This window comes from Papaver somniferum, chromosome 1, assembly GCF_003573695.1.
Source record: "Papaver somniferum cultivar HN1 chromosome 1, ASM357369v1, whole genome shotgun sequence".
Lineage (NCBI taxonomy): Eukaryota > Viridiplantae > Streptophyta > Magnoliopsida > Ranunculales > Papaveraceae > Papaver > Papaver somniferum.
In genome coordinates this window covers 225,328,963-225,345,026 of record NC_039358.1, presented here as the reverse complement: position 1 = coordinate 225,345,026, position 16,064 = coordinate 225,328,963, and the positions used below count along the sequence as shown (strand labels likewise).

Below are 16,064 nucleotides of genomic sequence, written 5' to 3'. Positions count from 1 at the left end.
ATTATAAATGATGTGCCTCCTCGTTAAGTAACAATGTAACGCTTGGTCCAACATTTTCTCTGAATCATATTCCACGTGCCAGGTTAGATTTTCCAGGAAGTTTAGGGATATGAATCCGGTATTGTAGAGCACAGTATATACCCTCAAAACAATATACTAATGTAATTTTGGTGAATGGATGTTTATTGTATTTGTGAAAATATGTTTTCTTTTCGATTTTTTTGTAGTCACGCTTCAAGCTGCCAACCGGACTGTCTCACTAAGTAGTGACTGTTGGTGTGGCATATAAGAAGCCGATGACATGGAAAGCTTTTGTTGACGTGGACTCCTTAAAAATATGTATCCCACCTCTTACAGCTAGTAAATACCCTAAAACAGAAACCATTCTAAATTAAGAACTCCTTGGACTCCCTTTAAATATATGTATCCCACCGGCTTTAGCCTATAAAAAAAAAATCCGTATCCCACCTCTTGCGGAAGAAAAGAAACCAAAGTTATTATTTTAGGCTTTTAGCTTTTGTACTTCAATTATTTTTAGTTGAAGAGAGATTTCACGTTCCTTAGATTTGATACAAAGATGGATATAGAGTACCGAGAAGAGTACATAAGGAATTCAAGAGGAGTTGAGCTCTTTACTTGCAGGTGGTTGCCTTTTTCTTCTCCAAAGGCCCTTGTTTTTCTCTGCCATGGTTATGGCATGGAATGCAGTGCTTCCATGAAAGATTGTGGGACAAGGCTAGCATCTGCAGGATATGGGGTGATAGGTATTGATTACGAAGGACATGGACGGTCAAGAGGAGCCCGGTGCTATATTGAAAAGTTCAGCAACATCGTAACCGATAGCAGCAACTTCTTCAAATCAGTGTGTGATCAGGAAGAGTACAAAGAAAAAACAAGATTGTTATATGGAGAATCGATGGGAGGAGCAGTTGCACTACTCATCCATAAAAAAGACCCGACTTACTGGAACGGTGCTGTTCTGGTCGCACCCATGTGTAAGATATCACAGAAGCTGAAACCACATCCAATGGTGGTTAACATGTTGACAAGAATCGAAGATATTATACCTAAATGGAAAATTGTCCCCACGAAAAATGTTATTGATTCTTCCTTCAAAGACCCAATTAAACGCGAAGAGGTAAGGAACAACAAACTGATATATCAAGACAAACCTAGGCTTAAAACAGCTCTAGAGATGCTCAGGACCAGCATGAGCCTTGAAGACACCTTAAATGAGGTAACATTACCATTCTTTGTGTTGCACGGAGAAGCAGACATAGTAACAGATCCAGAAGTGAGTAAAGCATTGTACGTGCAAGCAGGTAGTAAAGACAAGACTTTTAAGTTATACCCAGGAATGTGGCATGCTCTCACATCTGGAGAGCCCGACCACAACATTGAGATTGTCTTTTCTGACATCTTCTCTTGGCTCGACAAACGTATTGTTGACTTCAGTACTAATACCACCACTGCCGCTGTTGGCCCAGTTCATCAGAACTCTAAGAATCCTCGGACGTCTGAGCATCCCTTGGAAATCATTGAAGTAGACAAGCAACAAGAAAAGACGCGAAGATATCTTTGTGGGTGGAAAGGAAAACGAATGCATTTTCATTCAGCAATGTAGGTACGGCTTTATCATTTGGCATACGCATTTTAGCATCCCGATTGTGTTTGAACTCCTTGTCACGTGCTAGTCGAAAGTTAAAACAAAAAGAAAAGGCTAATAAAACATATGATCTAGTTCCTATTTAAAAAAAAAAAGAAGAAGAGAGATGATCGTAATTTTTTTTGGTTTAACCTTTCGCCGATGGTTTCAAACTCAGAACGACAATCAAGAATCCTTATGGTGGTGGCATCGTTATTGGTATATTAAGCAATATCCAAAAATTAGGTCTGACATCTCAGTGATATTTATGATGAAACTATCGAGTCCTATATGCAGAATTCAAAGAATGGCAAACCCGACGAATTACAGTAGTTCGTTTTCGAATTAATTTGATTATAATCTGCAAAACTAGAAGCTAGTTTGCATGCAACGCACTGCAAAATTAATTTCAATAATGCTATTTTTCCTCCTTCATAACATTTTCCTTATCAGGATTTTAGTCTCTACAATTCCTTTGTGAAGTGCACGTGTTCCAACTCTTCATCAGGGTTTATCCCTCACACTCATGTTTAATTTTGGACCACTTTAAGAAATAGATACAGCTGATGCCATTTTCCGAGTGCCAACCATGCATATTGAACGTGCATATGTGTTTATATGCAAGTAAGGTTACTAAACATACATGGAAATTAGTTTTACTTTCAACTTTCTCTACTGAATTTCGAATCCGTTATATCAAACATAGTTACAGTATCAACTTGCAACCATTCATAAACCTATAGTCAGACATCACTTGCATATATTCTTTAATTTTTATCTCTGGATTCCGTATCCACCCATTGCGGGAGAAAGACCCAAAGGTATATTGCTATTATTGTATTTTAATATTTTTTGGGCATCCTTCGTTATATTTTGAATCGGTTTTGAATTGAAACACTAGCAAGTCAGGATTTTGTTTCGCATCAGTGTTGTCATCGGCAAGAATTTTTGCATTGCTTAATGATGAGTGCATCATCGACTGACAAGTACAACCAAGGGTTAGGTGATGATGACCATCCGTGTAAAATCCGTAAAATCTCATCTTTTCACAAACCTCCCCGACGACTGTCTAAGTCATATATTTAAGTGCCTCACAACTATATATTATCCCCTGACAACTATAAATGATCGTAATTCGTTTGGTTTAACTTGTCATCAATTTCTTCATATTCAGAACAAAAATTGTCGATCCTTAAGGTGTACTCATCTTACGAATCGTCTGAAACCTAGTCTTAATAAAAGCTTTCCCATAGTTCTTGGTAAGTTGTTGAATCGATTCCAAGACCTCCAATATCTGGCTCTAAAAGGTCGCCCTAAAGTAACAGTTTATGTTGCATCCAACTCGCAATTCTCTGGATCGGAAGTTCAAATTCTGGAGCTAGATTATTGCTCCAAGTATTCAAATATCGATTTGTCTTCAATATTTTCTTGGTTCCCTCGTTTGGTAGATGTAAGTTTGAAAGAGTGTCATATTAATGATGAAGGCTTAGAGGCCCTGGCAAAATGTTGTGCATCCTTAGAGACGGTTAATCTCTCATGGTGCCACTCGATTACTGATTCAGGAATAAGTTCTCTCTTAAGGAACTGCCGCGAACTGGATACACTTGATATAAATTTCTGCAGCAATATAACAGGTATTGGCTTTCTAGGGTGTCCACTGACCTTAACCTGTCTTCAAGCATATGGGATCAAACTTACACTAGAGGGGATTAAAGCAATTGTTAGTGGTGGTGGGCTTGAATATCTAAAACTCTCAACACGCAATGAATTGTCCAAGGTTGGAGAAGGATCTATGACTATGAATACCGAAGCAGTTTTGATGATTTTAAAAGGTTGCCCTTCATTACGGGAACTGTACCTATCAGATTTCGTGGAGATAATAAAGCCAGAAGGATGGGAAGCTATCCGTCGGAACTGCAAAAGTTTGGAAGTCCTTCACCTGGGGTGATCGAGGGCGGAAAGCTTTGATGGACGGGTGTGAGAAGCTTTTTCCAGACTAATCCTAAACAATGATGAATTACCGTGGTTCATTTTCAAGTTAGTTTAATTTATTTATACAGAATGTGCAAACCTTAGAAATTTGCAAAATTTGATTTCAATACAATTAATGCTATTAGTCCTTTCTAATAACATTCAGTTCCTTATTAGGATTTTGGTCTTCACAATTTCTTTGTAAAAAGCAGGTGCATTTTCCGATTCTTCATCATGGTTTATAATTTGGTACCAACGATTCCATGATGAACTTGATCGATCCATGTTTAATCCACAATAATGAAACGAAGACAAATATCATACCGCCACTATGGGAAAAACAGTGATACACTACTCCCGAAAAGAGTTGTCATACATGTACGACGACGTTTATCGATAAGTTGCACAAGTGGTTGTAGAAAATCCTCAAATCTTTATAAGCATTCAGTTATAGTTGTAAACATAGTTGTCGATTAATTTTGTACAATCCTTGCTTCAGTTGTGAATGTCTTTCAAAATTTCCTCTTAATCCCTAACACAACTGATATACATGTTGTAAAAATAACTACTACACTACACTTGTTGCTGTCGTAGAAAATTTGTTGACAACTATGGTAATGGTTGTATGTATTTTCTTTGACAACAATTACTAGAGTTGTATGCCACTTTCCTTGACTACTTATGAATGAGTTGTATCTCAAGTATTTGACAACAAAAGAAAGAGTTGCAAGTTATTGTCTTGGCAACTCATTTATGAGTTGTATCTCATGTATTTGACAACAAAAAGAAGACTTGCAAGTTATTTTCTTGACAACTCATTTATGAGTTGTATCTCAAGTATTTGACAACAACAGGAAGACTTGCAAGTATTTACTTGACAAGTATTGTTATAATCGTATGTCAAATCTTTGACAACTAAGATACGTGTAGCAGAATCATGTATTACAATCGACTGACAAGCTTTTTTAACAGTTGTGTTTCTTTATCATTTGTGAAAAAAAAAATTAAATTGGCGGCAACATTCAAATATACCAGCATTATTGATCCAAATGTACCAGTTTAAGATCATTAAAACACTAAACCATTTCACCATTAAAATGATGTACCGTCATTCATTCAAACACTTAAACCCCTCAAACAACTAACCAGTTTCAGATCATTCAAACACTAAACCATTCAAAATATGCAGTGACACAAAAAAAGAGCAGCAAAAGAAGAAAGTTTCCTGAAACACTCTCAAAGAAGATTAAGAAGTCAGATGGCTAGTCAAGCAATATCAGATCCTTGGCCCATGAGATGTAAGTTCCTATAGCATCATGGATACACTTCAACTCATTGGTTTGCCTGTAGAGAAGAGCATCATCCACACAAGAAGCTTTCACAGATACCTTGTAAGCTCCATAACCTATTGGCATTCCATGGATTAACTTCTTTGGATCTGTTTCAACAATAACTGCATCAGCCACAATCTCGCCCTCAGTGTACCAACTGATTAACCTGCAAGATCTATTCTTCTCTGGCACTCCCACTGGCTATGGAAACACATTTGTTCTGCTCAATGGACTTCCATTTTCACGGACGACGCTAGCGCTAGCATGGTTGTTACTGGCATTTCCAGACTACAAAAACATACCACAGTTACAAGAGAATCTTACATAAAGCAAAGAGAAAAAATGCCATAATGCAAAGAAGAAACAAGTAAACAGACTTAAATTTGGACTGGCCTTTTGCAATACTGATCCATCATGGCAGCGGACACATCTAGAGCTCCTTTCCTATATAAAGACCAAACCATCTGTATAAGTGGCAAGTTTGAATTCATAAATTAAGAAAAGAATTCAACATCAATAATAAAATTTTCACCTCTAACATCATAAGTCTCCCATTCACTTCCTTCATACTTTCCCGACACTCGTTAATGATCTTCTTATAATGGGACTTGAAAACCATCTTTGTCTTTCTCGCTCCGAACCCTATTCCTTTGAGTCGACCTGGTTTGTCATAACCAAGAGCTTTGACAAGAAGATCATCTGTCACAGATGATCCACCAACATCAGCACCAGCACCAGCATCTGCTTAAGCTCTTGCAATTTTGTCCTATATTAGTGTTAAACAGAATTAGTCACATTTATGAATCGAATCATTCAAACACATAAACAATGAAAGAATAAGTCTCTTGGGTCCTCACAAAAGCCTCAAGAACCCCTGGATTTGGTTCCTTTCCTTCCTTTTGCTTGTGACCCGTTATCCACAATTCAACTCTATCAATCTCTTCAGTAGTGTTCCTCCCTTTTTGCTGCAAACAAAATGTACATTAAGTTGGTTAAAAAATCCACACATAGTTTTTAAACATTCATACAAGCAAACACATAATGAACATACCATTTTCGCCTCCAAAAGAGCATAACCTTCCCTGCTGTTAGTGGGTGGGGTCGTATGCTTCTGCCGTATTTCCTTCATTTTGAGTCTTTTTGCCTGACAAAGTAATGGAATGTCGTTAAGTAACAACACATAACCAACAAAATGACTGTAGAAGGACTTAACTTAAAAAAATACATAATATAAAAACTTACTCTGAATTCCTCCGAGCAAACAGTTTCAACGAACCCCTCCCACTCATTGTCTGACATGTTCTGTGGTTTAAGTGTTTTTATCCTCTTATCTCTTTCTTCTTCTTCCAATTCATCAAGGGCTATTATCCTGCCTGCTTTCCTATACCTAGCCTCCTTAAGATAACAACCCATCTTCCCATAATAGTAATCTTTGTAGAAATCATCAATAATGAACCTCATCTGCAAATAACAGTGAAGGAATTGAGATTAATATTGAAGGTTGAAAGATCTATAGCGGTAAAAAGTTGAAGAGTTAGGAAATTACCTGGACAATCTTCCATACATTGGCTTTGGCTTCTTTAGGGACCACTCTCCAGTCCAACCGGAAGGTTCACCAATGGGGTGATCTTTACTGTTAAAGATAATAGTGGTCTTGTCTGTCTTTTTTGTTTTGTCCTCAGTTATCCCTAGTGAAGCCATCCGTGTTGAGCCACGAGGAACACGCTTTCTTTTCTCTTCTCCTTGTACAACCTAAGTGTTATCACAGTTATCAAGCAAAAGAGTTAAACAAGGATTAAAAAACTACCATAAAGAAACAACTTAAATTAAATCAGCGACACAAAGAGTTATACCTCATCTCCCTTTTCATTTTCATTTGCTGCGATGTCATTCTCTTTATCATTCTCCATTTCCTTGTCTTCACCTTCCCTCTCTTCATTAGCAACAATATTCTCTGGTTCCGCTTCCTCTTTATCTTCATCTTCTTCTTCTTCTTCTTCTTCTTCAACCATATCATAGAAAGTATCATTTGGATTCCTGATTTGCACATTGGGACATGGGCGTGATTGGTACAATTTCCGCTTCGTTGTCCTTTACTTCTCAATAACTTCCTTGGAGCTTGCAATTTGAGATGATCCTGATCTGGACTGGACTGGTTCAGATTGTGCAGCGCTTTCCGGTTCAACTAAACCTTTCCTTTTCCTAGGTGATGATCATGTTGGAGTACTCTTTTCAGCAGTATGATCTCGTTCCTCTGACCTGTTCTTAAACCTAGGGGATGTCCGTCTTGGTGTTTTTTCACGTTCAGTTGGTGAATGACTTGGAGATTCTTGGATTGCAGGTTTCTCTGAACTCTTCTTCTTATTAGGAGTTGTTTGTTTGATTTCAGACTTTGAAGGCTGCGAACTCTGCTTCTTTTTCAAAATGATTTGCAACTTAAATAAGTTAATAACAATTAATAACATAAGTTTGGTAAATAAATTAAGTTATACAAATAAAAGAAACTGAATCAAGATAGTTTGGTAAACTATACGAGATGTCTTAGTACCTTATTCTTTGGTAATGGGACAGACTGGACAGTTTTGGGTTCCTTGCTAATCTGCGACATAAACTAGAATAGGTCAAACAAAATAAGATGGTAAATAATTACACTAAACAAAGAATTATATGCTGACAGAATAAGTCTTTACCTTCTTCTTGGGAGTTGGAACAGAGCTTTTGCTCTTGGTTTCCTTGGTAACCCGCACCAAATTGTTATTCATCATTCTTGAATCATACAAAAATCAAGAAAATAATTAGAATCATTCAAACATCAAAATTCTTCATACATAATTTATCAGGCATAATTGGAACACCCACATATAATCTAGCAAACATCAAGAAAATATTGTAAATGATACCAAAATAAAAGGATTTCTATATGAGATAGTGCACTCACTATCCTATGAGTAAGTCGATCGCTTAATATTCAAGCAATTGTCTCGCTTATATGATAGAGAGTGCACTAGATATCATCAAGCCTTAACCACAAAATTTCACATACATATATCTATCAAAATAATACAAAATCAAACAACATCTACTGCAAAAACAGAATTAAAAAGTCCAAAATTAGAAACCAAAAACATCAAAATTCTTCATACATATATAATTGGACCACAAATACATAATTTATCTAGCAAACATCAAGAAAACTTGATACCAAATTAGAAGGATTTTTAAATGTGCTGGTGGACTCTCTTTCATATGAGTAAGTTGATTGCTTATGAATGAAGCAATTGTCTCGCTCATATGAAAGAGAGTGCTCCAGCTCTCATCAATCCTTAACCACCAAATTTCTCATACATATATATACTGAAACAAGAAAAAATCAAGCAATATTAACCACCAAGCAACTAACAACAGGAGGTTGGAATACCGAAGTCCTGCATAAATCTCAGTTGAGAATGAGCCAGGGGTTCGGAACTCCAACCCCCTGTCGTAATAGAATTACTTGGTAGCTTATAGGAGACATGCTGAAATTTGCAAGAAGATATACAACTTTTGAAAAATCTGAATCATACACTAAATCATACACAAAGAAAATATCAAACCCTAATCATATTGCAAACAAGCATGGATACCAAACAAAATTGGAAATGAGAATGCAAAAAGAAAATATCAAACCCCTAAATCAATCCACATATACTCAGTTCATCAAAAATCAAACTATAGATCAATTATCATGTGAATTGGTACTGTACAAAATCCCTAACTCGGATCAGAAAAGAACTCAAAATCAAACCAAAAATCAAACCCAATGAAATATGAAAAACACTAAATCTATCTCTAAATCAATCCACATATGAACCGGCTGTAAAAAACCCTAACTCTGTAAGAAAATAAAACCCTAAATCGAACACAAAGAAAGTTAAAAAATCTAAATTCAACTCTCAATAAACCCACAATTCAAAGTCTAACAAGAATTCAAACAACAAATGAAAAAAAAAAAATCCATACTCAGATGAGATTTATACCTGAGGTTAAAGCGGAGATTTATGAGTTTTTGATTGATTAGGGTTTGCGTTGAAGTTTTCTGAGTTTGAGTTGAAGTTTTCATGAGTTTGATTGATTAGGATTTGAGGTTTTGCTGAGTCTGAGTTGCAGAGACAGAGAAAAAGAAAGAGGAAGAGAAATAAAAGAGTTGTGTGAAAATTTTGGATAGTTAGGTTTATTTTCTTCTGGCGGAGAAAAAAAGAAATTGGTCAATAGTCAATAGTCAAAATCTAGAAGGATGTGTGAAAATTTGGGCGGGATTTTTTGGTGGGAAACATGGGACATTCTCATTGGTTTCAAAAAGAGCATACGGATTGAGAAGAAAACACAATTTGGTAAATGCTGACCGTTAGATTGGATTCCAAATTTATTTACTTAAATTTGGAACGTTGGATTAAAAATGAGACATTTTCATTGGTTTAAAAAAGAGCATGTGGATTGAGAAGAAAACACAAAATTGGGTATAACCAAACAAGGATACTGACCGTTAGATTGGCTTGAGATTTGATTTCTTTAAATTTTGTCTGTTGGACTACAAACATTTACAATAAAACCATGAAGAAACCCTAAATTGGTCAGCTTTGAGAAAGAAACTGGGTACGAGATCGAAACCTGGACCTCAGCATAAGTCTGAACCTTCGTAAGAACGATGAATCCAACAATTCACGGGTAAATTCCATCGTATATTCACAGAAACGTTCAGCAAACCCTAAATTGTCAGCTTCGAGAAATAACCTGGGTCCGAGATCGAAACCTGGACCTGAGCATAAGTCTGAACCTTCGTAAGAACGACGAATCCAACCATTCACGGGTAAGATTCCATCGTATATTCTCAGAAACGTTCAGCAAACCCTAAATTGGTCAGCTTCGGGAAAGAAACTGGGTCCAAGATCGAAACCTAGACCTGAGCATAAATCTGAACCTTCGTAAGAACGACGAATCCAACCATTCACGGGTAAGATTTCATCGTATATTCTCAGAAACATTCAGCAAACCCTAAATTGGTCAGCTTCGAGAAAGAAACTAGGTCCGAGATCGAAACCTGGACCTGAGCATAAGTTTGGACCTTCATAAGAACGACAAATCCAACCATTCACGGGTAAGATTCCATCGTATATTCTCAGAAACGTTCAGCAAACCCTAACTTGGTCAGCTTTGAGAAACAAACTGGGTCCAAGATCGAAACCTGGACCTGAGCATAAGTCTGAACCTTCGTAAGAACGACGAATCCAACCATTCACGGGTAAGATTCCATCGTATATTCTCAGAAATGTTCAACAAACCCTAAATTGGTCAGCTTCGAGAAAGAAATTGGGTCCGAGATCGAAACCTGGACCTGAGCATAAGTCTGAAACTTCGTAAGAACGACGAATCCAACCATTCACGGGTAAGATTCCATCGTATATTCTCATCAAACCCTAAATTAGTCAGCTTCGAGAAAGAAACTGGGTCCGAGATCGAAACCTGGACCTGAGCATAAGTCTGAACCTTCGTAAGAACGACGAATCCAACCATTCACGGGTAAGATTCCATCGTATATTCTCAGAAACATTCAACAAACCCTAAATTGGTCAGCTTCGAGAAAGAAACTGGGTCCGAGATCGAAACCTGGACCTGAGCATAAGTTTGAACCTTCATAAGAACGACAAATTCAACCATTCACGGGTAAGATTCCATCGTATATTCTCAGAAACGTTCAGCAAACACTAAATTGGTCAGCTTCGAGAAAGAAACTAGGTCCGAGATCGAAACCTGGACCTGAGAATAAGTCTGAAACTTCGTAAGAACGATGAATCCAACCATTCACGGGTAATATTCCATCGTATATTCTCAGAAACGTTCAGCAAACCCTAAATTGGTCAGCTTCGAGAAGAAACTGGGTCCGAGATCGAAACCCGGACCTGAGCATAAGTCTAAACCCTCGTAAGATCGACGAATCCAACCATTCATGGGTAAGATTCCATCGTATATTCTCAGAAACGTTAATCAAACCCTAAATTGGTCAGCTTCGAGAAAGAAACTGGGTCCGAGATCGAAACCTGGACCTGAGCATAAGTCTTAACCTTCGTAAGAACGACGAATCCAACCATTCACGGTTAAGATTCCATTGAAACCTGAACCTGTGCTATGTGTGAACAAGGGAACCATGACACAAAAGTTTGTCCCTGGCTCTATTCTAGGTGCAAGCATGTTCCTTGTATTGGTGTGAGAGCATTTCTACGATCTACAACAAATGAAACCAATGGAAAAATGTTCTTCAAGTGCACTATACCTACCTGCACCTACTTTGAATGGTTTGATGAGGCTTCTAACCCTTGCAAATCCAAGATGTTGTTGTTACCATCAGAGAAAAGATGTAATGCTTGTGGATAAGATGATCAATTGTGCTTCTCTTCAACCTGCAACTACAAACTCACACTAAAAATATGCAAAAATCAACATAATAAGAACATAGGTTACCTTGTATGTGAAAAATGTGGAGATTTTACATGGGCTTCAGATGCTATCTTCATTGCTGCAAAAGAAAAGTTAAAGTTTCTAGAAATCAAATGGCTGATCTAATTACAAATATAGGGAAAAGTCTTCGTATGTAATAATTTTTAATTATGTGTAAGACCTGATTTAAATGAAATATAAAGTACGATCATTTCATATAGATGTTCCAAAATAACACAATTGTATACTTCTGGTTCTTTGAAATAGATAGAACTGCAGATTTTGTCTGAATCATATTACTCAAACTCTTCTTTTTTCTATTGCAGATTCACGTGGTAGGTAAACTCAACTCGGTCCAAATGATGAATAAAGATTGGGTTCATTGGCCAAGGTTAATATCCTTCCAAGTCTGGTTTGCTATGTTATATTGTCACTCTAAAATGTAGATTTAAGTGACTCTATATACTAAAGTTCTTTATTCTGGTTTGATATCCCATGTTGTCTACACCATGTTTAAATTTATCCATCTTTCATGTAGGGCTAGTTTTGCATACCAGGATGCAGTGCAAAAGTTCATAGATATGGTTCGTGAGAAACTTGGAAATCCTCCTAAGTTTAGTTGTTCGTGTGTCGATTGTAAGAATCTTGCTGAGCCACTTCCTCCATGTACAGTTCATCTTCACTTGCTAAAACGAGGAATGGATCCTACTTACACAGAGTGCGTTCTTCACGGAGAGAAGGATAATAGTTCTAATGATGTTCATGAAGAGGGAGCAAGACGTACTTTTTATCAGATGTGGACAGAAGATAATGTTGAAGGTTATTCTCCGATTGATCCGGGTCAGGATATTATGCAGGACGAGGGGTTGGCAAAACAGATAACAGAGGCTGACTTCCCTTTATACCCTGGTTGCACTACACACACGAAGTTATCAATCACTATTGAGTTGTATAGGCAAAAGACGGTAAATGGTGTATCTCGGAAAGCTTTTCATAAACCTCTCAAGACAACTGGTTCAATGTTGCCCCCAGGTCATTGTCTTCCCAAATCAATATATGAAGTGAAAAAGTTGCTGAAGGATTTTAAACTGACTTATGAGAAAATACACGCATGTCAGAATGATTGTTGTTTGTTCAGAAAGGAGTTGAAAGATGCAGATGAATGTCCTAAATGTCACTATTCTAGGTGGAATGAAGATACATCTAACATGGAAGATGATGACATGATAGACAAGCCCGAAAAGAAAATACCAGTTAAGGTGCTTAGATACTTTTCGATTGTGCCGAGATTAAAGAGATTGTATAAACCAGCAGATCTGGCTCAGCAACTGATATGGCACGGGATGCATAAGAGTAAAGATGGGAAGATACGTCATCCGTCAGATTCTTTGGCTTGGCAACACATAGACACAAAGTTCCCCGAGTTTGCTTCAGAATCGCGTAATTTGCGTCTTGGGCTTGCAGCTGATGGATTTAATCCGTTTGGCGATATTTCTCCATCCCACAGTTGTTGCCCGGTGTTGATAGTGGTATATAATATTCCCCCTCAGCAGTGTATGCAAGCCGAAAACATTATTTTAAGCTTGATGATTCCAGGAAAGAAACAACCAGGTAGAGACATCGATATATACTTGCAACCACTGATAGATGATCTGATTGAGTTGTGGGATAACGACGTGGAGGTTTATGATAAATTTGGTAACACAATGTTCAACTTGAAGGCATTGTTGATGTGGACGATAAATGATTTTCCTGCTTATGGTAATATTTCTGGATGTACGTACAAAGGGAAGGCAACCTTCCCTCTTTGTGGTGATAATACTCTTTCGACTTGGTTGTTGTTTAGTCATAAAACTGTTTATATGAATCATAGGAGATTTCTACCTTATAATCATCATCTTCGATCTAGTAAGAAGAAAGCCACGTTTAATGGAGAGAGTGAGAGGAATGAAAAGCCACCTATTATATCTGGTGTTGTGGCCTTTGAACGTCAGAGCAGTATTGTGAATGATTTTGGGAAAGCAAAGCAGAACGAGGCAGAGAAAAGGAAAGAGAAAGATGAAAAGAAGAAGAATAAGAAGAAGAATAACCAGAAAAAGGTTCAGAGTAGTGCGGCAACAGATGCAAATGACGGTAATTCTAAGTGCGGGAAGCGGAAAAGGGAAGTTTCTACTGATGCCGGTTCAAGTGCTGCTGCTACTTCTGGTGCACAGGATGCTGACCATCCGATATTCAACAAACAATCCATATCTTTCGACTTGCCTTACTGGAAGGTAAGTTCTAACCTCAAATGCATGTTGGCATGTTTGAATATCTAAATAGACTATTTTTCATCTGCTACACGGTATGAATATATAAATCATCTCTTTTTCATCTGCTACCCAGTATGAATATGTTAATAGACTGTCTTTTATATGTAGTGTTTGGATATTCAAAATATTATGACATGAGCTAGATATTGATGTTATTATCTTGCTTCCTTCATAGGAGTTGTTACTACGACATAATATTGATGTTATGCATACGGAAAAAAACGTATGTGAGAGTGTCATTGGTACTATATTGAATATAAAGTTTAAAACAAAAGCTGGCTTAAACTCCCGTAATGATATGAATAATATGGGAATCAGAGAAGACTTGCATCCAAGACTCAAAAAAGGCAAAACATGGCTTCCACCAGCACCATATAACTTGAGCGACAAGGGAAAGGCTATATTTTATAATAGGATGAGAAATTTGAAGGTTCCATCTGGGTATAGTTCTGATCTTAGGAGACGTTTCTCGAAAGATGGTTGCTTGGGTGTCCTTAAAGCTCATGATTACCATGTTCTTATGCAACAAATATTACCTGTAGCTTTGAAGGGAATTTTACCTGATGGCCAAGTACTGCGGTTAATCAGTTATGTTCTTATTTTAACGAAATATGCCAAATGGAAGTTGATCTCGATAGATTAGTAGAACTTGAAGAAGAAATTGCTGAGACTTTGTGTATGTTGGAGATGTACTTCCCTCCATCATTTTTTGATGTGATGGTACACTTGACAATTCACCTAGCTCGAGAAGTGCGTTTATGTGGACCCGTACAATATCGTTGGATGTATCCATTTGAAAGGTATTACTTGCTTCATTAGTTTTAACACTTCTATTTTCTTGTTTCATGTAAACAGAAAAAACAATTTAAGTGCAATGTTATAATAATTAAAGGTTGGTCTGTCGCGGGTATATGAAGACATTCAAAGAATACGTAAAAAATTACGCACAACCTGAAGCATGTATAACATAGTCTTACTTGGGAATGGAGTGCGTCAAGTTTTGTAATGTTCATGCAGACAAAGCAGCTGAAGTGGGAGTAGATCAGAGCCGTAATGAAGACACTCAACATGTTTCCACACTGGCATGACGTCCTCTTTCTAATGGTGCTCGAGTGTGTAATGATAGTGATATGCTAAATATCGCTCATAGATATGTTCTTTTTATCACAACAACAATTGAACCATATAGAACGTAAGTATGACATTATATGTTCATTTCAAATTGTTATCAGTTATAATACCTTTACGAATCTTTTTCATATTACTATTTTTTCTTAATTAGAATGCACATGGATGAGTTAAGATCTTCTGATACTGCCAGTGATGAAAACCAACTCCTTTCCATACACTCAGAGACGTTTGCAGATTGGATACAACAAAAGGTATGTGCACTACCACTTGGTCATTTTCCAGTAGTACCTGTTTTTTGCATTACCCAAAACAGCTTGCGCCCATTACTGTGATCACTTGTGTTATGCTAACTAAATTATATTTATAGTTTAAAATGCAAATTAGTCAAAGATTATCAGTATCAAATACCGTCGAATGGTTGGCATATGGTCCTTTAGATAACTGTGTATCATATAAAGGCTTGGAAATAAATGGGTCAAGGTTTATTACGAAGGATATTCAAAGAGTCAAACAAAACAGTGGTGTTTCAATTGAATCAAAATCTTTAGTTGCAGGACAGTCACAAATAAGTGGTTTCTATGGTGTTTTAGAACAAATTATCGTGTTGGACTACCAGCATATGTTTCAGATTCCCATATTCAAATGTGACTGGGCTCACACCTATTTTGGTGTCAAGATTGAAAAAGGATTTACTTTAGTAAACTTACGTCAGCATAAGAACCAATATCAGAATGATCCATTCATTTTAGCGTCACAAGCCTGACAAGTTTTCTATTCTCGAGAGTCAGATACATCTAATTGGTTTGTGATGTTGAAACCACCACCTAGGGGTTTCCATGAATTAGAGGAATACAATGAACAAGAAGACACAAATTGCCATCCAGTGGATCCTTCAACTCTTGGCTTACAAATGGATGATGAGATCGAGAGTTATGCAAGAACTGATGATGAACCTATCTTAGTGGTTCCGACAAAGAAGAAGAACAAGAAAAATAAGAAAAAGAAAAAGAAGTGTTATTGATGGTGGGTTTACTTTTTCCATTTCAACTGAATTTGAGTATTTGTTTCATTTTGGTTCTGCTGTACTTTTGGTCTGGAGTTGTTTTATTGTTAAAAGGACATGCTATCTATTTCACTTTATAACTTGTAATATCGTTGGTATGTATGATATGCTATCTGTTTCTCTTGACATGAACCCCCCTT

The 16,064-nt window shown here is 37.0% G+C and overlaps 3 protein-coding genes across 3 annotated transcripts; all 3 read left to right on the top strand.

Annotated features, from left to right (window-relative positions):
- The first annotated feature begins 577 nt into the window (after positions 1-577).
- Positions 578-1,624, top strand: LOC113337676 (caffeoylshikimate esterase-like). Its single transcript, XM_026583282.1, has one exon. The coding sequence runs from the start codon at positions 578-580 to the stop codon at positions 1,622-1,624; it is 1,047 nt and encodes a 348-aa protein (XP_026439067.1).
- A 984-nt stretch (positions 1,625-2,608) lies between these two features.
- On the top strand, positions 2,609-3,593 carry LOC113361837 (F-box/LRR-repeat protein 12-like). The gene is made up of 2 exons (XM_026604939.1): positions 2,609-2,666; positions 2,929-3,593. Exons 1-2 carry the CDS (start codon positions 2,609-2,611, stop codon positions 3,591-3,593), a joined length of 723 nt encoding a protein of 240 aa, XP_026460724.1.
- Positions 3,594-11,999: 8,406 nt separating this feature from the next.
- On the top strand, positions 12,000-15,624 carry LOC113361826. The gene is made up of 5 exons (XM_026604931.1): positions 12,000-13,454; positions 13,563-13,691; positions 13,906-14,309; positions 15,013-15,112; positions 15,229-15,624. The coding sequence occupies exons 1-5, from the start codon at positions 12,000-12,002 to the stop codon at positions 15,622-15,624; spliced, it is 2,484 nt and encodes an 827-aa protein (XP_026460716.1).
- The last annotated feature ends 440 nt before the right edge of the window (positions 15,625-16,064 follow it).